This window comes from Ipomoea nil, unplaced genomic scaffold, assembly GCF_001879475.1.
Source record: "Ipomoea nil cultivar Tokyo-kokei standard unplaced genomic scaffold, Asagao_1.1 scaffold1286, whole genome shotgun sequence".
Lineage (NCBI taxonomy): Eukaryota > Viridiplantae > Streptophyta > Magnoliopsida > Solanales > Convolvulaceae > Ipomoea > Ipomoea nil.
Window position 1 is genome coordinate 2289629 of NW_017617714.1, and position 27556 is coordinate 2317184.

Genomic DNA, 27556 nt, shown 5'->3' on the forward strand with positions numbered 1-27556 from the left:
AATTATCTATGAAGAAGTGTTTTTGGTCCTTTTTAAATGAAAGTGATACACAATGTTAAATACTTGTGTTTGGTTGGGGATTTTTATACTTTATTATGAGATTTGATATTTGATATTGATTGTTTGTCTACTTTTGCTATTCTTTTTTTTTTTTTAATAAATACTACTGACTCTATTACATTGTAGTATATGTTCAAACATACTTTCTCAACCTAATGCTATTGACTCTATTACATTATAGTATCTGTTTAAATATACTTTCTCAACCTAATGCTACTGATTCTATTACATTGTTTGTCTACTTTTGCTATCCTACTATAGTACTATTACATTCAAATAGAATGAAAGTTTAGACATTATTTGGTTGACAACTTTTTAAAACACATGTATAAGATTTAATTACCTCTATAACTAAAAAAATTCATTACCTAATTTAAATCATTAATTTAGCTTTATATCTCCTCATTGCCTCGTCACTCGTCTCTCCTCACTTCATCAACTTCTTCGCTGCATTCCCTACTTATTTCATCGTGACTCTTAAAATCAATTGTCTTGATCTTTTGTTTTTGTTTTTGTTTTGTTTTGTTTTTTTTTTTAATTTTTAAAACCTTTATTTGATTGTAGGGTCATACATAACCAAACATCAATATTTGTAATCATTCAAACTTCACTTTACTACCAAACATGCAAAATACTTTTACTAAAATTCATTCCCATTATTAGATATTTGATTCTCATTCCCATGTTCGAACTAAACACACCCTTAGTAATTATAAAACACATTACCTTATCTATTCCTTACTTTTGAATAATGGAATAAAAAATAAAGAAAAAAATAAAAAGATCATTGTCTATGCATTAAATATAGAACTTCAATACACACACACACACACACACACACACACACACACACACACACACACACATATATATATATATATATATATATATATATATATATATATATATATATATATTATATTTTTTATATATTTATTTATTTTAATTGTATGTAATTACTTAATAATTTAGATTTTATTTTACGGAGTAGTATCTGTTTTATAATTTCTCAAACATCCCAAAAAATTTAAGCTCCCACTAGGGTTTGAATATAACCACCCATTTGAAATGGTAATCGAGATATCATCATAATACATGCTAGTTGGCATTTTAATTCCTATTTAGTGTCAAACAAAAAGACTTCTTCTATTTAAATCAATTATATATTATTACCAAGTATTTGATTTGATTTCAATTACCATTCCTACACCAAATGAGTGGTCACAAGATTGAACCATGGAACATTGATTCTTTGGGTTGAAATAGACTTGATAAAGTATAAAGCACATACTAATTAATTGTAAAGAATTATTAGTATTTAAAAAAAAATATCACTGTTGAAAAAAAAAAAAAAAAAAAAAAAACTTTCAACAAAATTTCACTTAATTGTATAAGTCATAGGAACCTTAATGAGATGGGACAATAACAATAACAAATTTCTCCTTGCTGGACTATTCCAATGTATGCTAACAGTTTTGAGAGGGCATGACTTAAGTTTCATCCCAAATTGCAACTCTAATCACAAGGCAAACTACATACAAATTAACACACACCATGTACTTTTCTTTCTTGAACAAGCTAAGCCTTAGCTTCTGTAATGCATTTATGCTCCAGATACACATGAGAACATCCTGTGGCTCCTGAACCTAACAAGTTTTTCAGGCTTAGCAGTGGCAAAATCGGGCGAAAACCCACCACCATGTTCGGCACAGAGGGACTTGTGCCGCCGGTGCCTTTTACCCTCCTCCACAGCCATGTTCTCAGGTGATGAATGGTTATTGTAGCCGCCAGTCTGCTGGTAAAAGTCTTGATTGTTGAAAGTGTGAGCAGTCCCCGAAGAGAGAAACTCGTATTGCTGCCGAGTTTTGCTCCTCTTGATGCTCCTGCAAACCAGTGGAATCAGACCTTCCATTATTAATTTCTTGGTTGAACAGGTGAAGAAGAAGAAGAAGAAGAAGAAGAAGAAGAAGAAGAAGAGGCTGGATGGGGAGGAATGGTTTCAAGAATTGTGGGTTTGGTGGGAATATAGTGCTCTACTAATATTTATTTGGTATTGGAGTGTTATGACACGGCAAGTGCTTGTATTTGACTTGGAGAGGCCGGCCGGAGCAAGAAAGATACTCTCCACCAATCTTTTGCAGCCCTTGTTTGTAATAATAATACTTTGATCCCTTCAAATTGTGTATGTCTACATCTTTATAAATTGCCCTTTATTGTGTTAGACTGGATTCTATTCTTGTACTTGTTATACTAGGATTAGAACTCTGTTATTGTGTTAGACTGGATTCTATTCTTGTACTTGTTATATTAGGATTCTACTCTTGTACTGTATATATAATATGTATTATTCTCCCTCGTTAATTAATCTAAACTTTTAGTTCTCATCTAGTATCATTACTATCTTTCTAAAGTTGAGGCAGTCAACTTGCTCGTATACCATACAAGTTGCTCTGCAGGATTCAAACTTCACTAATTGCATGGAAGTTTATATATATAATATTAGAGGTATCAAAATAGACTAACAAAAAGCCCGTTGAGTGGACTTGGCACATCAACCCAAATCCAACCATTAAATTCCAAGTTGGGGCATTTGGTTGCAAGGAAAGAATTAGAGAGAAATGAATTGCAATTCAGTAAAAGTATAGTGTTCGAATAAAGTTAAAATTTAAATTCCAGTGTTTCGTTTGCATGAATAGAATTACAGAGAATTTTAATTCCAGTATTTGGTATTCATGAGAATTGAAATGAAATAAGTAATATAAAGATCAAAATGTTCATACTTATTATAGCAAGCAAATGAAACATCAATTTTAGGTTAGAAAAAAGAAGAGTAATTTTGTTTTTAAGGTATCTTCTATTTTTCTTTTCAAAAACAGCCGAATTGAAAATATTAGGAGAGAGAGACATGAGATTCTAATTTCGTGAAAATGAGGTATTTACAATTCTAACGAAACAAGGCTTGCCTTCAGAATTATATGTAAATGAAATTTTAATTCCCTCCATCCAAATTAAGTGGAGAATGAAATTCTAACTCCCTCTAACCAAACATGTTGCAATAGCTCTACCATTTTTGTAATTCCCATTCTTCTTGGAGCAAGTAAACCACGCGATATGATTAAAGCCCTCTCTCTTTCAATAACAATACAAGTCTTTGTGCCTTTAGGTCATCTTGTTTACCTAATCCACTTCTACGAGTGGACATTAATGATAAGGCATCTCTCACCAACCACCTAATCCAATTGGGTATCTTGTTACTATAACATTCAATTTTAACACGATAGATTTCTAGTATCAATATTTAGTTCAAATGTGATAAACGCCTATGTAGGACTAGGGGTGTAAATGAGCCGAGCCGCTCACGAGTCGCTCGTGAGCAGTTCGATCAACGCTCGGCTCGAACTCGGTCAAAATTGAGCTCGGCTCGAGCTCGAGCAGCTCGTGGATTAAACGAGCACGAGCCGAGCTTAGGTATTGTAGGCTCGCAGCTCGACGAGCCGTTCGCGAGCCTTATAATATATTGTATAATATATAATATATAATATAATTATATTATATTTAGTATATAAAAATAATAATTAGGGGAGGAAAATTAAAATAGTTTAATAATTATGTATGGATAAAAGTCATAAAACAAAGTAGTTTAAATTTTAAATCAAACAGGTCAAATTCAAGATCAAAATTGAGCTCAAATTCTAACCTAAACTCGAGCTCGAAGAATCGAGCTGCTCGAGCTCGAGCTTGAGCAGCTCGACAATTGCCGAGCTCGAGCTCGAGCATCAATTCACGAGTTCGAACGAGCTCGAGCTCGAGCTCAAGCAGTGCTATCATTAACGAGCTCGAGCATGAGCATACCCAGGCTCGGGCTCGGCTCGGCTCGTTTACACCCCTATGTAGGACCCAACCGAATAAGGGAGCCATATAATAATTTAACTAAAGAGATCCATCAAGTATTATTGCACAAAAGATTTTAAGCATCAAAGAACACCTCAAAGATGTTAGCTCACATATCACAATCACTAAATATATAGCATGGTGGATGCAAATGCATACTTGCCTTGCTTCTCTTGCAAACTCTATTCTTAACTAAGCCTGTTTAGTTTGCAAAAAATATTTGAGGAAAAAAAATAACAAGAAGATTAATTCTATTGTTTGGTTGGTAAAAAAAAATTACTGCGAATATTGATATCATTGTTTGGTTGGGGTTAGAATAGTAAGAAATAATGACTATAAAGACCAAAATACCTCTACACAATGATAATGATAATAAAAATAAGTGATTTTAAATTAAAATATTATTATTTATAAAATACAATATCATAATTTAAAATATTATAATTATATATTTTATTATAATAATAATATAATAAAAATCATTATACACATTTTGATCTAAGATAGTTCAGAATGTTCTTTAAGGGCAAAACAATCCTATCATGTGATACTTGTTCCCAAATTTCATTGAAAACAAAATATCACCCCTCACCTTGGGAAAGTTTTTCCTCAAAATTAAGGGGATGTTTGGTTCATAGAAAATGTTTTCCAAAGGAAAATATTTTCCTTAAAGTAGAGGAAAATGTTGTTTTCTGGTGATTGGTTCATAGAATTCTCAAATTTGAGGAGAACAAAATCCTTGGTTGGACCAAGGATTTTGTTTTTCATGGGAGATGGGAAGAAAAAGTGATATGGATTACCTATTTTACCATTATTTTCTTTTTTAATTATATTACTTTTATTAATTTGTAGGGGGCATCTATGTCTTTATACTCGTTATTCCTTACAATTCCAAATCTAACCAAACAATAGAATTAGTATTCTCAATAATTCTTTTTCCACCAACCAAATAATGAAATTCATCTTCCTAGTAATTGTTTTCAATTCCACTTCTCTTAAAATATTTTCCGCGAACCAAACGAGCCCTAAATAAAATATTTTCCTATAAAAAAAAAATTTCCATGAACCAAACGGGGAGAAAAATTCTATTTTCTCCAAATTTAAAGTTTTCCATCCAACCAAACACCCCTAATGTTACACGAGTCTCAACTCTTATCTGCAGGTCAAACCAATGAGAGATTAGCATAAAAAAATGGCATAATCCTAGTGTACCTTGAAAGAATCCAGATGTGGTATTAACTTGAAGGAATTATATAAAGCTTCAACAGATGAAAGTGCCCAGATGGGCCATACCAAAGTATGATTTTTTATCTATTTAGGGAAATCTGTAGAAAGAAAGAGCTGCACTGTGATTTCCCTTGGCTTGGAAGGAATGATAGGCCCATTACAGAAGCAAGACTTCCTTATCAAATGCACCCACCACCTGGGCCAGATCCTCAGAATGATATTGCAATAAAAATGTTAGAATTATAGGTAAATCAAGCACATATCATGAACAGATGCCACCTGCAAAAGATTTAGCTTTTCCAAAGGTGATCTCAAATAGCAGGAGTAGGGCGTCTTCAGTATGGGCAACAATTTTCCGTTTCTTGGATCTCAGCATTGAACTATGCTTACTTCTGGCTGTCATATCCTACGGAGTTCTTTGGTTATCTGGTTGCTGCCATATCTTTCTTAAAACTCTTGTCATCCTGTAAGTCAAGCATGCTTAACCGAGTTCTTTGGTTATGTGATCTCGAATAGAGCAGGAGCTGAACTCGGCCAATGCTCAAAATCTCCCTCCCAGCACGACAGCACCTGCCACAATCTTTGATCACAAAGCCTAGTTAACTCAGTCCTTAGCCTCCGCGCCCATTACTGTTTTCCATCTCTATCTTTCCACTTGTTTACATTCAACAATTGGAGAATGGAGTTGGAGATATCAGGAAAAAAGGGCAGAACACAATGTAGAGAAGAAGGTGGATGAACTCTTAAACTGAAGATCAAACAGATATCACAAGTGATGATGTTTGATAACAGAAGTTGAAAATTAGCAATACAACTGTCTATCAATGCTACAAAGCATTCCAAGAGGGGCCAAAGCCTAATAGAAGTATATTGGGTGGGAAGCAACTAGGAAATACTTATATAATTTATACATATTACCAGTTCACCACCATATATGTAAACATATAAAATTTTTAAAAATGTTTGGGGGCTACCACTTCTTTGCCCATACTAAGAACGGACTCGAATAAACACAAAGCATTAATCAAATCCGAAACTGCTGACTTTTGCAGCAAAGAGTCCAATCCGAATCTGCAGAAGAAACCAGGCCTCCACCATCAGTAAATATCGACTCTGCACAAGAACTAGGTCTTTGTGGAGACAACTTTTCCTTCCCATTCTTATAAATGCGAGGTTCCTCCTTAAGTAATGCGGGAGATTTAAGCACGCTTTTCACAAGATCATTTTCTTCATCTGACAGGCACCTGCAGTGATCTAACTCATCCATCTCAATAGTTCGACTAACACCAACCAATCCATCCCTCCACGATATTCTCATGTTAGACTCAGATGCATTTCCAAATGAGGAATCGGAAAGCAAAGATGCTGCAGCATCCCTACGTTTCTGACATTCAGCGATGCCAATGAAACCGAAAGGCGAGGTTGAATTAGTAAACTTGAAACTCATATCAGGAGCATCGTGAGTTGGCATCTGATTCTGAGGTGATAACCTCGCTTTGCCAAGAATTTCTGTAACCTCATCGAGTTCATATTCAAATCCAGGCTGCTTATGATGCTCATCTACATTAAGCCACGATAATCCAAAACCTAGGGCTGAGCTTGAATCCGACTTCGGGGTCTGAATGACATTACCACAGCTTAACGTGCTCGTAGAATGTGGAGAATTATCCATCACAAAGCTCTCATTTTTCTCAAGAGTGGCAGAGCCCATCAACCCCGGGAATTGGCTAGCTGAACCACTCTTACGGGTGCCATCTCCTTCGCCACAGGGAGACGATAGCCAACACATTGAGGCCTCGGCAGGCAAAGGCACAAAAGAAGTCCTTGACTTGTAAACCACCCGGCTATTAACACTCTCCTTATTACTCTCATCGGCTTTCCATCGCTTCAATGAGGAATCAAGAACAGGCCCTACAGTAAGAACCCCTCGGGGCCTGCATTTTCGTTTATCGGTGACCCCTGAGAGAACATGCCCAGCACCATAACAAGGAGTTTTTGCTGAAGCCAGAACTGCAGACAACCCATAGGGAATCTCAGGGGACAATGAGGCTTCAATGGGAGGGGTCTTAACAATGCTAGGGTTACTTTTTCCATTGGATTCTTCTTCCAAATTTTCTTCACCAACAAAATTATTACCACAATCTAGACCAGACCCGGATGCTAATTTCCCAACAGGAGTGTGATTCTCAAAACTACTAACACTATTATCCAAGTTAAAAAGCTGGATTGGCTGCTTACCTGAACCGTTTTTAGGCTCCGCTCGCTTCAAATTCAAACCCTCCCGATTTAGAGCAAATCTCTCTGGCCCAGATCTCGGGTTCTTCCCGGAATTGGACGGATCAGGTAAAATCTTGGATTTTTGATAAGTTCTAGATACGGGTTTCTTCCCCGACTGCCATTGGTAGAAGGAGGGTGCCTTCTTTTTGGATTTTTCAGAAATGGGTCTGGGCAAAACGTTCTCTTTAGAGGAGTTTGACCTCAGATTTCCGCTCTTCGTGCTGAAAAAAGATGTGGGCTTTTTACGGGGAGCACTCTTGGAAGACGAATTGTTGGAAGATAGCAGAACACGAAGGCATGATTTTGAAGCCCCAATAGATGACGACGAGGAGGAAGAAGAAGCGGCAGAGGTGTTGCTTCTTTTGGTCGTGAATTTGGGGATTTTATTAAAATCTAGCAATGGGCTTCTCTTCGAGCTCTCATTCTCCTTCCTCTTCTTCTTCTGCTGCAGATCTGCATTCATTTTCGGGTCTTATTATTACCCTGAAAATGAGCACCACTGCTTGAAATGGGTATAGAAAGTGCACAGATTTTGATTGTAGAAGTTAGTACACAGGCATTAACTACTGTAGCTATGGCGGATCCAGTGTCTAGTGTAGTAGTGTTGGAGTGTGAAATTGAAAGTGTGAGGCTTTTCAGAGTCTCAGAGGATGACAAATTGACAGGAGGTATGTATATTGTTTATTTGTTTGTCCTCTTTTCCCAACGGTTACTGTACTGATAAGGAAGATTCTTCTTTTCTTTTAGCCCAAACTGGATGAATTTGGACTTAAATAGTTAAAAGATGCAAAAACGATGTTGTTTTAATAAAATGCGCGTCTCCTCTTAAAAAAAAAATTAGGTTCGATTCCCAGCAATAACATATGAATTAAAATTCCATAATCGATGAACTATAATTCCATAATCGATGAACTATAATTCCATAATTGATGAACTATAATTCTATAATCTAATCTATGAACTAAAAATTCCAGAATGAATGAACTAAAATTCCATAATCTATAAACTAAAATTCCATAATCAATGAACTACAATTCCATAATCGATGAACTATAATTCCATAATCAATGAACTATAATTCCATAATCTATGAACTAGAATTCCAGAATGAATGAACAATATGATGTTGTTGCTGGGAATCGAACCTGAATTTTTTTTAAAGGAGAGACGCGCGTTTTTTAATAAAACGACGTCGTTTTGACATCTGTATGCACCATGCATGGTGCATACGGATGCACAACATAACGATTGGTTAAAATCTATAGGCCAATGAGCAATTTCTATACACTGGACCATATATATATGGTCGTCAAATGAAACTATAGTATAATTAAAATAATACTTTAGTGTTACTATAATGAAACTAGTGTGTGTGAAAAATGAAATTAAAAAATAGTGTTCATCAAACAATGTAATTGTCAAATAAACTTATGGTATAATTAAAATGATACTTTAGTGTTATAATGAAACTAGTGTGTGGCTAATGAAACTAAAATCCAGAGTCATACAATAATATATATTGTCAAATGAACTTAAAATGTAATTAAAATAATACTTTAATATTACTATAATTAATTTAGTATGTGTGGAAAATGAAACTACAAAATAGAGATCATGCAATAATGTATATTGTCAAATTAAACTGTACTATAATTAAAATGATACTCTGATATTGTTATAATGAAACTAGTGTGTGTGAAAAATAAAATTGAAAAATAGAACAATATTATTAATTCATGGACCACACTGTTACATGGACCATGTTTTACAGTAAAATTTGCCGCCAATGACTCTCCAAGTTTCCAAGGAATTAATAGAGTTAATTGCATGAATGTTCTTTTGACTATTCACATATACTAATTTTTATTATCGACTTTCAATTAGGTTATAAATAATTCATTTTATATTGACCTTTATTATTTTACATTCTTACCTTTAAATGTAACGCTTACTTACCGAATGACCAAATCTGGAATAAAATTAATAGTCAAATTGAAAGTAAATATGAAAATTGATAAATATCAGTCAAGGGACCATGTATGATCCAATTAAAAGTCATCTATAAAAAATGGTAAATATAAATAGTCATTGGTCCCCGACTTTGTGGTCTTATTAATTTCGGTGCATTAATTTTAATATTTCAATTTTGGTGCATAATTATTATTATTATTATTATTATTATTATTATTATTATTATTATTATTATTATTATTATTGGTTTTTCTGGAGAAATTGGCAACCAAATATTGCTGGATGTCATTTTTTGAGGGGTAAAATTGTCAATATTAGACAATTTTAATAATATCATCAGAAGTGTACTGATTAATTATTGTTTAGCATGCGACAAACAATGATCGAACTCATAGAAAATTGATACAATGCAATAAGTAAACTTGAAATAATTGAAGGAAATATTTTAAAGTATTCAAGACCAAATATCAATCTAAGATAAAAGAAACCAAACTAGTAAAATAATAGCTTAAGAAAGTAAAATAATTTAAAAAAAAAAAAAAAAAAAACAAATAGAATAAGACAACGGATAACCAAAGATGAAAGATTAGGAACATGAATCAATTACCACTACTAATTTTACAGATTAGTCTAATTTTACCAATCAATTAATGGTTCGTTTTTTACTAATTATGAAAACTATGTATGTCGTCCAGAATAATTCATGTGCATTAACCATTCATGCATTTAAAATACTTATTCAAACAGTTAAGACCCATTTAGCCTAAAAAAACTACGGAATAATCGGTTTATAAACCAAAATAAATAGTTCAATAAGACAACCAAACTATTTATCTTTTTATCCTATAGAACAGGGAATTAGTAAGCATGATTTTTACTCTAATTCACTCAGTTCAATTTATCAATTATTTTAAAGTTGACCACCCAATAATACAATCAATTAATAAAGATGGTGCCTGCATGGGTAGCTCAACTGGTCATAGAGGTGAAACTTTGGAAGAATGACCAGGGATCGAGTCTCACCAGCGGTACTATGGAAGCAACCTCTCAAAGTGAGGGGGGCTCCTTGTGCGTAGTGAGCACGCGCACAAGGCGCACCGGTCCGGCCGGGGTGTGGGGGGCCTCCTCCCATATGCTCTGTCGGGCTGGGGTGTGGGGGGCCTGGGGGCCTTTAGGGTTGGGGCGATGGTGTCTTCTTTTGAACTCATTTATACTGCTCAGTCCAACCGTCTTTCCTTCTTCAACCCCGCCCTGTCCCCGAAAATAAAAATAAAATAAAATTATATATATTAGAAATTAGGAAATATATTATAGTTATTTAGTTTTATACTTTTATTAGATTACTGATTTACTTCATACTGTTCATAGCCATGAAGCCACCGCCTTAAATCTACTTAATTTAATTTATAAAATTAAAATCTAAAACTGTAAAACATAAACAATTAGACAGTATTAAACTATTATTCAAACCCTTCTTAACCCTCGTATTTTTTAAAAGGAAAAAGTGTCAAATTGGCCCCCTAAGTCAAGCGGATAGTGCAATTGAGTCCCCTAAGTAAAAAAGCTCAATTTCAATCCCCTAAACCTGTAAAAAAGTTCAATTAGGTCCAAAGTTACCTGTTTAGCAGGTTAGTGTCTTCTAATGGTGACATGTGTCTCTTTTAATTATTATTATTATTATTATTATTATTATTATTATTATTTTTAACTCTTCATACCACCACCGACGGTAAAGTGGCTGTACTCATTCAAGGACAGCCATGGCTATCCGGCGACAACCACGGCTGTAAAAAATGATGGTCGTGGCTACCCGGCAGCCATAGCTGTCCTAAAAGACGGCCATGGCTATCTCAGATAGCCATGACCGTGTAAAAAAAAATCAAAAATTTTTAATTTTTTTTTGACAACGACGCTGTAAAAAATGATGGCCATGGCTGTCTGAAATAGCCATGGCCATCTAAAAAAATATTCAAAAAATTTGATTTTTTTTTTGACAGCCATGGCTGTCTCATTAGACAGCCATTTTTGTCTTCATCCATATCAATATTTATTCAAGATTCGCGACACGGGGATAAATTTCACTGATAATAGAGAAGAGAAGGAGGAGCTGTCATCTTCTAATGCTTAGCTTCGGCGGGAGAGCGGTGAGGAGAAGCTTCAGCTCCGGCGCACAGTTCGAGACCACTCCAACCAACATCACTGTCGGACAGAACCGCCACCTTTCTCCTTTCTCCTTAATGCTCATTTCTTGACGGATTGATAGATATTTTTATTTTATTTTATTTTTTTTACATAGCGATGGGTGCCATGGCAGTAAAAAAAAAAAATTCAAAAGTTTTAAATTTTTTTTAGATGTGTCTCAGACAGCCATGGCCGTATTTTAGGACAGCCATGGCTGCCGGATAGCCAGGGCTGTCGCCACAGCCATGTCTCTCCTCGTACAGCCACCGGCTGCTATAGTGCCGGTGGCTGTATGAAGAATTTCTTTTTTTTTTTTAAAAAAAAAAAAATTAAAAATCTAATAATAAAATAATAATAATAATAATAATAATAATAATAATAATAATAATAATAATAATAATAATAATAATAATAATAATAATAAATTAAAAAGTGACACATGTCACCATTAGAAGACACTAACCTGCCAAACAGGTAACTTTGGACCTAATTGAACTTTTTTATAGGTTTAGGGGATTTAAATGGAGCTTTTTTCACTTAGGGGACTCAATTGCACTATCTGCTTGACTTAGGGGGCCAATTTGACACTTTTTCCTTTTTAAAATAACCCTATTAGGACTTTGAATTTCATTTTTTCCTTTGTATTTTTAAAAATTGTATTAATTTGAGACTTTGATTATAGGTTGATAGGGGATGATTTCCTGTCCCCGCCAAATTCTCCGCGGCGGCGGGAATTGGGTCGGGGTAGCGGGGACGGGGACGGGGACGGAGAGTATACTCTTTGCCCCCGCCCCGCCCCGCCCCGTTGCCATCCCTACCCACAATTAACAATAGAAGGAAAAAATAATTTTATTAAATTGGAGTCGATACAACTTTTAATAACAAATTTAATTTAATAATAAAAACAACCCAAAATTAAACAATATTAACAAAGCTAATTATAACATTAATTAATTAAAAAAGTCTGTAATTAATTAAACAAATTGCCTAAGAATTTAAAAAATCTTATTAAAATAACAATAAAAATAATGTTTATCAGTCAATTTAGGTGATAGTTTACATTATCAATCAAAGTCATAATGAAGGAAACCTAAGCGGATGCGAAGTGGAGAAAGCAAAGGGCATAATCGAGTGTAGTTCAATGACTAATTTGACATTTATTCTAATTTTCATAAACTATAGGGAGCACAATGTAATTTTGGAAACTTGAGAAATTAATAGGCCATAGATACCAATGACAAATCCTAAATGGGCTATCACTTTCAGGCCCATCATAATCTTCAATGACGCTCGTTGCCGGTCCGATCTCCCAATGCACTTGCAGAGTTACGGCTCCATCGGTTCCGCCACTTCGCGAGTTCACGTCTTCGAATTCGACTCTACGCCAAACGCCACTTTGACAGCTCGGCTCTCCGGTAGGCGGCGACGGCAGCAGCGTGCGGCTAACCCTAGGTAAGAGACTTGGCTATGTTTTTAATGCAAAGTACTAACTTATCAGGAAAAGAAATTGTGTTTAGGACTATAATTTTTCTGCATACTTTAGTCGTCCTCCTTAGTTTCTAACCGATCAGTTATTCACTAGGTTTTAACTGTTTAGGCTGCAAATAGAACCTTGTTTTGGCTATTTTCAGAATTTTCCCAATATGATTATTGGGCATGTTTTTTCAGCTCTGTTGGTTCCAAAGGTGCCATCTTCCAGCAATTTATTTTGTTATCTTTAACTGCTATTTGATGCATTGAGATTTTTAGCAAACAAAGTTGACATATAGTTATTGTGTTTATTTTTAGATGGATGATGATATGTATGGTGTCTATTTCATATCTTTAGTTTATTCATATTTGGAATTCTTTCATGATGATAGGTTGGTTATTTAAAATATTGCTGTTGTTTTTTATCGTCATTGTATATTCAAATCAGTCAGTTATTTTGATTTTGGGTTGGTTATGGACCAAACCTACCAAATGCAAACCTTTAATTGGTAGACGGGGTGTTAGTGAACAGAGCTTTCGGCAAACTACTCATGTTCGTGTTCGGTAAGTGTTCGTTTGTTAAGGTAAACGAACGTTAACCACTACAAAAAAGCGCCAAAATAGTGACGGAGTTAGCGACAACGTAGTGACGAAGTTTCATTTTTTTATTACATGAACATTTAGCGACGGATTTGTGATGGATTTCACAACGGAATATTTCCGTCGTTAACAACGTAGCTAATTTTAGCGGTAAATTTCCGTGCAAAAATTTACGACGAATTTGCGACAGATTTTCCGCGGGTTAATTCTACGTTTTTTTTGCTAGTATGTTGCAAATGCAGTGTTGGTCTTCAACTTCTAGTGTACTAAAAGCAATATAATAAATGGTGCAAGTGTTAGCAGCTTAACTCTAAAAGCAAGTGTTACTAAAAGCAAGTGTTAGTAGCTTAACTCTAGAACTTGTGTTATGTATATAATGGTGCAGGTATCCATCAAATTCCTTACAAGTATAATAACTAAAAAATGGTAAAGGTACATCCTTTATTAGTGTACTGTTTCAACAGTCCAAAATAACTCAGTGTCGGGATGAACTGCAAGTTGAAGTATGTTTCATGTTGTTTAAATTTTAATAAAATATATGTTGTCTTGCAAGTTGCAAAAGTGTCTTATTCTTTGTATTTTTTTTTTTAAAGGCTTATTCTTTGTAATTGAAGGCTTGAAGCTATTGCAGTTATAGGAAATGTAGGAACTCTATCATCTCTGAGTTTAATTAATCAACCAGAATGACTAGCTGTTAGTATGTGTTTTTCATTTCTTATACTCATCATATCTCAGCGACTAGCTTGCTTTTGAAACAGTACTTATACCCACTCCAAAAGTCTAGCCCTGCTGCTCAATTTATTTGACAAAGTTCAGAACCATACTTCTGTTGATATGATTTTAAACTGTTAATATATCATATTCTTATTTGTTTTTTTCTACTATTCTTATTTGGTAGATTACCTGTAAACTAACTACCTGCTACTTGGGCGGAAATAAGGTAGAAAACTTGCAGTTAGATTTATTAGTGTAGTTAAAGCTAAGCCTGTGAAGGGTATTTTTCTTACAATTTAAAAAGTAACTTGTCTGATCTCATTCACTTTGGGGGCTAGATGTGTATGTGTTTCTTAGGCATGAAATTTAAACATATATCTATCTCGTTTGCGGTTATGGAGCTACTATGCAACTAAAACACTTGTGTTTGCGATTATTTAGTTGCATGTAAACTTATATACCACGTTTGCTACACTAATCTATTGCAGATTCCATGTGTGACACAGAAGAATTACTCTTACTAGAGTAACAGTTTTAGCATGAATATTTAACCATAGTTATAAATGAACTAACAGAAATTAACGGAAAAGATAATATTTAACGGAAAAGTTAACGGATAATCATATTCATTAAGGAAATCTTAAGGAAAAATTAAAATCTGATCAATCTGAGCCATTCATTTGATTAAAAAATTTAACCGCCATTTTTTCTACCCATTATAGGCCTAACTCTCTTGGGCTCTTATTAGTATATAGTAGAAGTGGGCTCTTATTAGTATATAGTAGAAGTAGATAGTAGATTAACTGGCAGCCAACAACAACCCTAGATCACTTCCTCCATTTTCGCAGAGCCTCTAATCGCCTCCTTCCCCTTCATCACTGCTTGCTTTGCGGCTTTGCCACCGCCATCACCTCCTCCCACTATCAGTTCACTACCTCCTATTTCATCTCCACCGCCTCCATCTGCACGACTGCACCTCCTCCCAAAGCATCACCGACACCCCCTGTTGCAATACCATCGCCCACTCGGATCCCTCCTGCTGATTCACCACCGCGGAACCGCCTCCCACAAACACTACACCAGCAAGGCTGGAACTGGAGCCTCCCCCTCCCTCAACAGGCTTCAAATTGGCTAGAGAAACCAACGGCCAGGTTGGCTACCCCTAGCCCTATTATTTCTTCAGATACTACATCTAGGGGTTCAAGGGGATTTTATTTGGTGAAATTTGGGGTTTTTTTGTTGTTACTGTTGTTGTAGTTGGGGTCTGGTATAAAAGAAGGCAAAGGAAAAGGGAGGCTGCCTCTCCATTTTATTCCTCCCAGAAGGCAGAGCTGTAATTTGAAGTTGAAGTTGATATACAAATTACAGTCTCCCAGAAGTGCTGATCGAAAAATACACACTCATTATGCTTCATAGAATACATGCATTCTGGATTTCGGAATTTTACCTCTTATTTTAATAAAATTCTAGATTTCTATCATTATGCTGTAATTTGAAGTTGAAGTTGTAATTTGTGTTTTTTCTTACTTTTTATTTTATATTTTTTATCGGAAAAATCCGAAATCCGATTAGGAAACCGAATCCGAAAATGTATATATCCATAGGGTTTTGTAAATAAAATCTGATGGGTTGGGTTACAATAACACAAACCGAAATCCGAACGGGTAGGACTTTCGTATATCCGAACATGCACAGCATTAACCACCACCACCAGTACTAAATGTCACAAACATAGACTATCACTATCTCTCTGCTCAGAGCATTTTATATTTAGATTATATATTCATATAATCATATTTATGACATGCCCTTTCTCCAGGTGCATCTGTTAGAATACTCCTCTCTCTCTCTCTCTCTCTTGTTTGGAACTTCTGGCATAAATTTTCTCCCAAATTTAGATTAATAGATATAAAGAGACAGAAAATATATTGAATCTGGTATTTGTCAATGTCTTCAAATTCTCCATTGACCTCCTAATTTGGCAGGCACTATACACTGTCCTTTGAGCTTTGGGGATGAAAGAGATGGGGAAGTCTCGAAAGCGGTCTCAACAAATCAACAGGGAGGAGAGTGAAAGTGGTTCTGAATTTGACAGTGATGAAATGCTAGATGATATGCTACCTAATGTTAGCCTTCTTCATTATCTCTATTTTGGTCTCTATTTTTTTTTTTTTACTATCATAATTATTTTGATTTGCTGGTGTTCACTATCACTTATTTAGGGGGGTGATAGCAATGGTGACAACGATGATTACAGCCATGGTGATGAGGACGAAGAGGAAGAGGGAAATAGTGTAAGTGATGATGGTGGTGAGGAGGAAGAGAGCAACTATGAAAGTCATGACACTGGTGAAGAAGATGAGGATGAGGATGAGGATGAGGATGATGAAAGAGAAGGATGGAAACAGAATGAGGAGCAAAAGAATGCAGAAATGGAGGAGCTTGAGAATGAATATAGGAAGCTTCAGCACAAGGAGAAGTAATATTTTTCTCTTTGATTGTGCCCTTTTTGCATTTAAATTGCACTCATATAATCTTACTTGATGATTCTGGGAAAGCTTATTTCAAAGGATATATTTGAGTTTCTAAATTGCAAATGGTCATGTACTTTGTAACTTGATTCTGCCATTTTTTTTCCAGAGATCTACTAATTAATCTAACAAGCCATAAGGATGAAGATATTTTAAAAGGTGAAGCTGTGAAAAACCAGAAGGTATGATATCACTTGATGCTTTAGTTTGTCGTTTTACATGCAATTGTGTTTTTCTATGTGATCTTCATTTGAGCATCTCCAAAATCTTTCTATGGAATACAAATTTGGTAACGTTGAAGAAATTAGGATATAAAGTCCCCAAAGACAAGCTTTAATTGTGTCTAGCATGATTTTCAAAATCCTTTTTCTAATCTGCATTTTTATTCCTTTGCAAAGGTTCTTTGGGACAAGACTCTTGAGTTAAGATTCTTGCTGCAGAAAGCATTTTCAAACTCCAATAGACTTCCTCAGGTCCATATTCTCTTGAATTATTTGATGTGGACATTCGGTTGTGCTTTACAGTATGGTTGATTTCAAGTTCATTTTCTTCAGGAGCCAATAAAGTCTTCATTCTGTGATTATGGGGATGAAGTTAGTGAGGCATATTCAGATCTAATTGGTTCTTCAAAGAAGACTTTGGATTCTATATTGGAATTACAGAAGGTAGGATGATAAATTGATAAAACCAAATCAGCTTATTAGTATAGTTGAATTATGAATAAGGTTTTAATAATATGGTGCATATTGTTTTATTTTTATTTTTAATATTTTATGTTTTATATAGTGTTGAAGAGTTGGATACAGTGTTAAACATTTTGTTCTATGATTCACCTAAAATTCAAAAATAAATTTTGCAGGCACTTCTTGAGAAGAATCCATCAATTACTCAATCCACAGATGGTATGACATGTTCTTACATATTAAACATTCTATTTGAGTAACTGGTCTTCCTATATTGTATCTTGACAAGTAGAAGTTCTGACTTTTATCTGTATCCCGATCCTATTTCAAAATGAATTCTTATTTGGTTTCTCTAGTAGAAACAACATTTTTTTAAAGAAAAAAAGCGTATTGCTTTATGCTGAAGTTAGGTTCTGAATGTTAATTATGCAATAGGTTCTGTGGTTTCGGAAGCTTCTCATCAGTCCATTGACAAAAGTGATGAAGAATGGTTGCAAATTACCCAAATGCATTCAAGGTATCTTTCATGCTGCTTCTGCCTGTTCTATACCATATCAATATATTTTTAGTCTGTTTAATGCATGATCTTGGTCACTACATGTCTTATATCAATGGAATGTTCATAGAACAAAACAAGTCATCTTGCTTTCCATGGAACATTACTAAATCATGTATATTACTTCTAATTTGTTCTTCTTGAAAGAAATGGGGTGACAGTATACATGCAAAACTACTGTGAATCAACTGTAATTAGCAGAATAGTCAATAGTATAAACAATATATGATTAATTTATTAATTTTGTGATGCAATTTTGCCCTTTTACTATCTATACGGAGCAATTCTTTATTTATTTATTTATTTTTTATTTTTTATTTTTTTATTTTATTTTTATTTTTTATAATTTAAAACAAAAAGAAAATAAGAAACTGCAGCCATTCATTTCATTTTACATTCCTAATGGTGTACTTGTGATGTTAGATCTGTAGTATTTATTTATTTATTTTATCATTTGATGTTTATTCATAGATTATTATTTTGCATAAGTTAATACTCATGATGCCTTTTTTTTTTTTTTTTTTTTTTTTTTTTTTAATGGAAAGAATGTCTTCGTTTAGAGACAAGTCAGTAGACAAATGGCAGAGGAGGGCCCAAGTAACAAGTGGTGCTGCTGCAGTTAAAGGCAAATTGCATGCGTTTAATCAGGTTTGGTTGCAGGATTTTGGATGATGTATTGATGTGTATGTGGAAAAATGAACAAGCTTTTCACATTTGTTTTATCTTATATTATAATTGCAGAGTATTAGTCAACAAGTGGGTAATTACATGAGAGATCCAAGTAAAATGATAAAGGGTATGCAGCTTAGCAGATCTGCAGTTGCTCTATTTGGAACTGTAAGTCTGTCTTCACTTGAAACTGAACAATCCTAGGCCTCTTGGTTTTCCCTTCTTTCTTGAATTGAAGCATGTGCTCCATGTCAACTAAAAGCCTAAGCTGATGGTTGGATTGCACATGCTCAACACGCCCCCTCAAGTGTGCGAGCCAGTTTACTTTTGACGGGCTCCACGCAATACGTGGACCATAGTCTCTTTTTATCGGGTGACCCTAAGATTTGAACCCGTGACCCTTGGCATGAGTTTGACTCTGATACCAAATTGAAGCACCTGTTCTATCTCAACTAAAAGCTTAAGCTGATAGTTGGATTACACATTTTATGTTTATATATTATATATATGCTCAACATCTTGCCTTTTTGTACTTCAATTTGATTACATGCCACTAGGAAATAGTGATTTTATTATACTCTTTCTCCTGGCCAGGTTCCAGATCTTATAGCCACACAAGAGGTATGTATGTAATTCACTCGTTCGTTTTACTATTTGATTATGCAGGACTAGCAGTAACTTCCGCTCAAGATTGTTTCCCATGCTCCCTCCAATGGCATTAATTTTTCTGCAACAACTTTACTCAATTCTTTTTCTCTGTTCGGTAAGAGAATATTGAAGATGCTAAATTTTCTATAACTTGATCAGGAGGGCATAAATGCTGACGGCAACCCAGAACTTCTGGATGATTCCGATTTCTATCAGCAATTGCTCAAGGAATTTTTTGAGACAATTGATCCAACTTCATCTGGTAAAATTCTTCAACAATCTTTTATCTCATCGCTTCTTTTTCAATTTGTCATATAGGCATGTAGTACGTGTATGCTGTTATTATATACGATGAAAGCAAACTTCTGTTATTTATTGTACTAAAAACCAATGCAAGTAATTGAGAGTATTGTTAATGAAGTGTCAAGACTAATAAGGTTGTTGCTTGTTTATAATATTTACTCAAAAAGTTGGAATGTTTCAATGCTCTATCATTTACAGAGAAGGCATTTTACACCCTGAAAAGACTACAAACAAAGAAAAGAAAAATTGTTGACCGGCGAGCCTCAAAGAGTCGAAAAATCAGGTCAGCTGCCGGACTGATTATTCTTTTACACCTTCCTTAACACAATCATGATTTAGTAATTAGCAGTGTTGTAAAAATCGGCTTAGGCTATAGGCCATATATATATATATATATATATATATATATATATATATATATAGTTATATATATAGTTATTTACCACACACGTGCACTGTAGGCGCCGCTTAGGTGGTCTAGGCGCTAGGTGCCCTTCTACTGCCCGACTAGCGCCTATGCAGCGGTGGTAATTAGTGTGCAAATCTAATACAATTTTGGGTATTATGCACAGATATAATGTACATGAAAAGATTGTGAATTTCATGGCTCCTCAGCCCGTGGAACTGCCTCCCATGGCCCCCAAGTTATTTGAGAACTTGTTTGGGTTTAGAACCCAGAACAAGCTGCTGGGTGAAGTATAATGTTACGGCGAGGCATTATTTGTTGTTGGGTTGTTTCAAATCAAAGATGGTTTTCCAGAAGAATGAGAGTGAAAGACAATCAGAATTTTTGTATTCATTAAATTCAATTTTGGTTGGATGAATTTCGTGAAAAATTAGCTTTTTAAGAAAAGAAATTATACCATATAGTTATCAGTTAACAGTTAATTTATCAAACACTTTTCTACAATTAGTTATTGTATTAACTAGTTATACTCGAATTAACATAATTAGTTAACAACTAATGGTCGCCGTTGTTTAAAAATTAGTAAGCTAGAAATGATGCAGAGGAGGTTTATTGAAAGAGTATGGAGCATTCCCCACCTCAAAATTTTTTACCAATAAATGCTTGACCTCGTAAAATAAACCTGTCAAAAATTCAATTGAAGGAGGCAGGGTTCCTTAGGATCGAGCATAAATGTCCATTAACACTAGCACGTGATGTGTCTAGAAATAATACAACTTCCTAATGGTTTTTTTTTTTTTGTTTTTTTTTGAAGAAAGATGATATTAATTCAAATCCAAAGATAAAAGCATTACAATGGATGGTGGAAGGGTTGTCCAACAACTACGAACAATTAGATATAGAAATAGATAGTTTGTTGCAGATTGCTACGAGGAGAACACTAAACTAATACGAGCAAACATACTGAACAAGTTTTTAATCTTAAATAAAATGAGTTAATACCCAAAATGATCATCGACTATAATGATTTTTCTCAGGATGACTTTGGTGACCTAATGTAGTCCTAGACTTTTGAGATTTGCTTAGTTTAGTCATCATTTTGTTATTCCATCAAATTGGTGTTAAATAAAGGGAAAATTCAGTAATTTCAATATTGACTTCTTTTTACTCTCAGCTTATGAAGTGCGAAATCCCTCTTTTTTTTACGAATTACTCTCCGACCTGCGAATCAAATTTTATATTCGCAGGTTTGGGAGTAATTCTGAGAGTGTTTCGTAAAAGAAAGAGCGATTTCACACTTCACGAAGTGGCCAAGGTCATCCCTCAAGACACAACCAAACCCCAACTTGGCATGTTGCTTGTCAATTGCAGCATCTATATTCATCTTCATAAAACCTTGCTGAGGTTTTGTCTAGTGAGTCTTCTATGTAGGATCTTCTATGGTCTTAATCATTGCGTAAATCGTTTTATGGGTGTGACCTTCAACTTGGCATCGAGTAGTGCCTTAGCTTATGTAATAGATGTGTTCTTTATATTCTCACTTCTTCCCTTAATAGGAGCTTATTGCTATTAGGGCCACCCATATGTATGTGTATATATATATATATATATATATATATATATATATATATATATATATATATATATGTATATATATATACACACACACACATATATATATATACATATATATATATATATATATATATATATATATATATATATATATATATATATATATATATATGTAATGATCATGGCAAGTGGAGAGGAAGAAAAGGTTGCTGAGATGAGGTTCAAGAGGGCAGAAGGGGTTGCTTCCAAAAACTAAGTGTTGAGAAAGTCGAAGGACCCAGACGACGTCGTTTGTATTCGGGATGTTATTAGCCGTTATTACTAAGCAGAACGACGTTGTTGGAAGCTGGGACGTTGAAGGTCGTTTTAAATAAGAGGAAGCGACGCCGTTTGAAGCTTGGAAGTTGAACGACCACTTTATACGATGACATTTTGTGCTTGGCTGGAGAGGAAGCTGCTGAGCATGAAATCCAGAGTTTGTTAGGATAATTTTTGGATGTATTAGCTCACTTTGTCTTTTATATTTGATGTTTTTGTTCAGACAGAGGTTATCTTTTTGGAAGATTCAATCAAACCCTAGTTTCCCTATCCCCATTTCTCTCAGAATTCCCTACCCTTTCTTCTCTCTTTCCCAGATTTCTTACTGCATTTCTGCTAGAAACCCTAGTCTGTGACATTTTGGTATCAGAGCCCTCCATGGGAACTCCATCTGCTGCTTCAATGGAGGATAGGATGAGTCGATTGGAGGCTCAAGTGATGGAGCAAGGGAGCCGGCATGCCACATGACTACAAACTGTGGAGGATTCTGTCCAGGAGCTTAAGAACCACATGGAAGCTTGGAAAAATGAGATCCTTGAGCTGCTGAGATTGAATAAACCATCCCCACCTGTCACAAACCCATCCTCAGTCCAGGGTCAAACTCACACACCACATCCAAGCCCTGGTGAAGGGGTCTCTGGCCTTGGAAGAAGGGCAGGAAAAGAACCAGCTGTGGAAGGCAATGATGAAATCCAGGAAGTTTCTGAGGGTGATGAAGATCAAGCAAAGAACTTGCCTACCTTCCAAGAGGACCCCAGAGGTGAAGAGAGACCTTGGTCACCTTAGAGAGCCAATCCAAATGTCAGAAACTTGCACTATAATCGGGGAGGTGATCACTTCATGAGGTATAAGCAAGAATTTGCTATCTTTGATTATGAACACCCTAGACTGTGGGTAGAAAGGTGTGAGATATTCTTTATGCTAGCTAAAATCCCTAGAGATGAGGTTATGCATATTCTGTGTGTGAACCTAACTAGTAAGGTGAGAGTTTGGTTTGAAGGGTACCTAAATGGGTTAAGGAGAGGCTTCCAGTGGGTTGAATTTGCAAGGGCTGTGTGTAAAAGATTTTGTGAGAACAATGTTGATGTTATGGAGGAGTTTTCCACCTTTAAACAATGGGGAAATGTGGTGGACTTTGCTGATAAATATGAAGAATACAAAGGCTTGTTATTGCAGATTTATCCTTACTTGACTGAGCAATATTTCTTGGATAGTTTTGTGGTGAGGTTGAAACAACAACTGAGATGTTTTGTTAGGACATCTAGGCCTGGCAACCTAGAAGATGCAATATGGTTAGCAAGACAATATGAAAAGGGGTTGAAGGTAGGGGTGTGCATAACCCGAGAAATCCGACCCACCCGCCCGACCCGAAACCCGACGGGCGAGTCCGTGGAGCGAACCGTATCCGAACACCCCTACCCGATCCGATGCTACGCTACAAGACGGATGCAAGGGGTTCGGGTGGGAGGCAGTAAACGCCACCCGAACCCGTCCGAACATCCGATAAAACCCTAGGTTTTTTTACCCTATGTAATACGACGTCGTTTGGTTTATATATATATATATATATATATATATATATATATATATATATATATATATATATATATATATATATATATATATTACCCATTTCATTCAGCGCAGCCGAGCTCCCATTTCACTCTTCTAGACTTCTCTCAATCTCTCATCTCTCATCTCTCGTTCTCTCTTTCGCTCTGGTCTTTGAGATTTTGAGTCTTACTCTCTAAGACTCTGACTCTCTGAGTTCTCTCACTCTCTCAGTCTAATTCTCTCAGTTTGTTAGACACTCACAGTTGTAGTCTGGTGAAGCCCTATCGGAGACTCAGAGTAGCGACTAGCGACTAGTCTGGCGGAGTGGTGGAAGCCCTAGACCCTAGTCCAGTCACCGGACTCCGGTGGAACTGTGGAACAGTGGAATAGTGGATTCGAAGCCCTTTGTTCTCGAGGGATTAATTTTGAGAAACGAAGTAATTACTAAACCCTATTTACATTTTCGTTATAGATTATTGTGTATTTGTCTTATTGATTAGGGTTTCTAATTTGTTATGATTATGTGGACTGTGATACTTGTAAATCTGTTGAGAAGTTCCGGATTGCATGTCACTAGTCCTTTGAGTGTGAATTTCTGAATTCTGTGGTTAGGGTTTCTAATTTGTTATGATTATGTGGACTGTGATACTTGTAAATCTGTTGAGAAGTTCCGGATTGCATGTCACTAGTCATTTGACTCTTTGAGTGTGTATTTCTGAATTCTGTGATTAGGGTTTCTAATTTGTAACCTAATCTGTGGTCTCACTGGACTATGATACTTGTAAATCTGTTGAGAAGTTCCGGATTGCATGTCACTAGTCCTTTGAGTGTGAATTTCTGAATTCTATGATTAGAGTTTCTAATTTGTAACCTAATCTGTGGTGGAAGCCATATTACCCTAGCCCCTTGCCACTGTGGAAGTGTGGAACTGTGTGTGAAATACTGAAATCCATATAAATGTTAAGCATGTTGGTATTCTTGTGGAATCCATATAAATGTGGGAGTGTGTCATGTACTCATGTGTGACTGAAATCCATATAAATGATGAGCATATAAAGTAGCATACATCTACTTAGCTTGAATGCCTGATTATGGATTTCATTGTAAATTGTAATTTGTAAGTTGTAAGTTTTGAAAATGTGAAATTGTAAGTTTATGGATATGTGACCCTTAAATCATTTATGTGCAATTCTGCATACATGATGAAATGTTCAATTAACTGAATTATGCCTGTTTAACACTTTAATTAATTGATACATGTGACAAAGCCCATTCTCTGTTGATGATTTTCAATGAGTGATTTCCCATTCTGTGTCACTGATACTTCCCCCTTTTTAGATGGAAAGTGTTAGTGGTCTTACTGGTGTATCTGGAATCCAACCTGAGTTGGAAGCACCCGCTGTAGAGACTATATATATTGTGCAAAAGTGTATTGCTGTGAGACCAAGAAACATGAGACTTCTTCTCTGAGGACTCACATTGTAAACTGCCTTAAAAATCCTCACTCTAAGGAGACAAGGCAGTCCTTACTTACATTCCAACCTGCACCTTCTTCTGCTGGAACTCAAAGTAGTGAAGGAACTGAAGGGGTGTTGGGTACTTGGGTGTTTGATCAAGACTTGATAAGGAGAGCCTTAGCTGAGATGATTATTTTAGATGAACTTCCTTTTTGGATTGTTGAAGGACAGGGTTTTAGAAAGTTTGTTTTAGTTTGCTGTCCTAGGTTTAAAATCCCTTCAAGATGGACTATCAGTAGGGACATTTTCAAGATATTTTCTGATGAGAGGGTGAACTTGAAGAAGTTTTTTAGGACTAGCAGTTAGAGGGTAAGTATCACAACTGATACTTGGACCTCAGTCCAGAGAATAAACTACATGTGCATAACTGCACATTTCATTGATAGTGAGTGGAAGTTGCAAAAGAAAATTATTTCATTTGTTCCTATATATTCCCACAAGGGGGAAAGTATTGCAAAGGCTTTAGAGAGTTGCCTTTTGGATTGGGGTCTAAAATCAGTGTTTAGTGTGACAGTAGATAATGCTTCCAGCAATGACACTGCCCTAGGATTCTTGAAGAAGAAGTTGGTCTCTTGGGGTTGTACTGCTGTTAGGTGTAAGTATTTGCACATGATGTGCATTGCTCACATTCTTAACTTGGTGGTACAGGATGGGTTGAAAGAATGTGACAGTTCTGTTAAGAAAGTCAGGGATGCTGTTAGGTATGTGAGGAGCTCACCTGCTAGGTTGCAGAAGTTTAAATCACTAGCTGATCTAATTGGGGTGGAAGCTAAGAATTCTCTGTGTCTAGATGTCCCTACAAGGTGGAATTCCACATATATGATGCTTAATACTGCATTATTGTTTCAGAAGGTATTTGAAGCCTTTGATGATCATGACAGTTCATTTAAATCTGATTTGGGTGGAAGTGTACCTGATTTCTTAGATTGGGAATCCATTCAATCTTTGGTTATGATTCTGAAATCTTTTTATGAAATGACTGTTAGGATTTCTGGATCATTGTATGTGACTTCTAATACCTTCTTCTATGAGATTTCTGATTTGTCTTGCTTGTTGAAAAATATGGAGGAAGCTACAGAAGATAGTGTTAAACTGATGGGTAAAAATATGAGGGAAAAATTTGATAAGTATTGGGGTGAGCCTGAAAAAAATGAATTTTTTGATATTCTATGCAAATATCTTAGACCCCAGGGACAAAATTGAATATATGCCCATTCAGTTTAACCAGTTATATGGTGAGGACAAGGGTAAAACAATGTTTGATAAGGTTATTGTTGGCCTTAAGGAGTTGTTTGAAGATTATGTTGCATGCTTCCCTCCAGTCTGTTGAACATTCTGACAAATCTTCTCCCTCAATAACAATATCTGATTCTGTTTCTGTTGGGAGACCTCAATCATTACTAAAATCTCATATTAAGAAGCAAAAATTAGTGAGTGGGGATTTGTCTAGGAAAAAAACTGAGTTGGAAGTGTTTCTCTCTGAGGTTATTGTGGATGAGGATGATTCTTTTGACCTTCTAAGATGGTGGAAGCAGCAATCTAAAAGGTTCCCTGTCTTATCTAAGATGGCAAGGGATATTCTAGCTGTTCCAATATCAACTGTTGCTTCAGAATCAGCATTCGGTACAAGTGGAAGGGTACTTGATGCCTTTAGCAGTTCCCTAACTCCTAGAATTGTTGAGGCATTGGTGTGTGCACAGGATTGGCTAAGGTTAACCAATCAAGCAATCTCTATTGAAGAAAATATTGATGATGTTGAAAGGATTGAAAAAGCTATATACTTCTAACTTCCATTTTGTATTTGTTTAATTGTTTATAAACTATATGTTTAAGTTTTAATTTCCATTTTGTATTTGTACTGCAGAGTTGTGCAGCACATCCAGCACTGGAGTTGGATTGCCTACAATTCTTGTATGTTTACAGTTTACATATTTATTTTCTTTTATGAATTCTTATTCTGAATTTGTGATTACTTATTTGATTTCATGATAAATTTACGCCCCTGTATCAGTGTATCATGTATGTGTATCAAATTATCAATGATTTAAATCAATGTCCCTCATGAGGCTGGGAAGTGGGAACTGGAACTGGAAAGTGCTCATGGCTAGGTGACATTTTAAATGTTGCTGCCATTGAGCTCAGGTATCAGTATAAGTATTGACTAAATGTGACTTGTGACTTCTGACTTCTGACTCACTATACTTATAACTGTATAAATATTCATTATTGTGCAATGATGATGCTTCTACCATGTTCTCTGAATATATAGAATTGGGTTTGGTTACTTTGGTATGTTGCCTGTGAAGTGTGGTGTTTATGCCATACTCATTGAGTAGTGTTCCCCCAATCCTAAATTGATATGAAAAAAAAGCTATCTGAGCACTCTTTGAGTCTTTGCTATTTAA

The 27556-nt window shown here is 35.4% G+C and overlaps 2 protein-coding genes and 1 long non-coding RNA gene across 6 annotated transcripts; 1 reads left to right on the top strand and 2 right to left on the bottom strand.

The window, feature by feature from the left end:
- Positions 1-1663: 1663 nt before the first annotated feature.
- LOC109184743 lies at positions 1664-1972 on the bottom strand. Its single transcript, XM_019334780.1, has one exon. The coding sequence runs from the start codon at positions 1970-1972 to the stop codon at positions 1664-1666; it is 309 nt and encodes a 102-aa protein (XP_019190325.1).
- A 3955-nt stretch (positions 1973-5927) lies between these two features.
- LOC109184814 lies at positions 5928-26504 on the bottom strand. The gene is made up of 3 exons (XR_002054886.1): positions 26492-26504; positions 10672-10677; positions 5928-6157 (listed from the first exon to the last, which is right to left on the bottom strand). It is a non-coding gene; the product is annotated as an uncharacterized LOC109184814 (long non-coding RNA).
- Positions 12898-20617, top strand: LOC109184811 (protein Aatf-like). Of its 4 annotated transcripts, none has more exons than XM_019334856.1 (14): positions 12898-13059; positions 16381-16517; positions 16617-16870; positions 17032-17104; positions 17321-17395; positions 17477-17587; positions 17782-17824; positions 18041-18122; positions 18707-18809; positions 18903-18998; positions 19425-19451; positions 19638-19740; positions 19980-20064; positions 20354-20617. In XM_019334856.1, exons 2-14 carry the CDS (start codon positions 16407-16409, stop codon positions 20481-20483), a joined length of 1293 nt encoding a protein of 430 aa, XP_019190401.1. In that variant the 5' UTR covers positions 12898-13059; positions 16381-16406; the 3' UTR covers positions 20484-20617. The 4 variants fall into 4 exon arrangements, with proteins under 4 accessions (XP_019190401.1, XP_019190399.1, XP_019190398.1 ...); XM_019334854.1 differs by having other exon boundaries at positions 12899-13059; positions 16377-16517; positions 16614-16870; XM_019334853.1 differs by having other exon boundaries at positions 12899-13059; positions 16614-16870.
- Positions 26505-27556: the final 1052 nt, after the last annotated feature.

What these genes read in the sequence shown, in the direction of transcription:
- LOC109184743 (XM_019334780.1), bottom strand. Translation starts at nt 1,972, where the DNA reads ATGGAAGGTCTGATTCCACTGGTTTGCAGGAGCATCAAGAGGAGCAAA.
- LOC109184811 (XM_019334854.1), top strand. Translation starts at nt 16,407, where the DNA reads ATGAAAGAGATGGGGAAGTCTCGAAAGCGGTCTCAACAAATCAACAGG. An exon ending in TAGATGATATGCTACCTAAT is followed by an intron (nt 16,518 to 16,613) that starts GTTAGCCTTCTT and finishes TCACTTATTTAG; the next exon opens with GGGGGTGATAGCAATGGTGA. An exon ending in ATTACCCAAATGCATTCAAG is followed by an intron (nt 18,123 to 18,706) that starts GTATCTTTCATG and finishes TTTAATGGAAAG; the next exon opens with AATGTCTTCGTTTAGAGACA.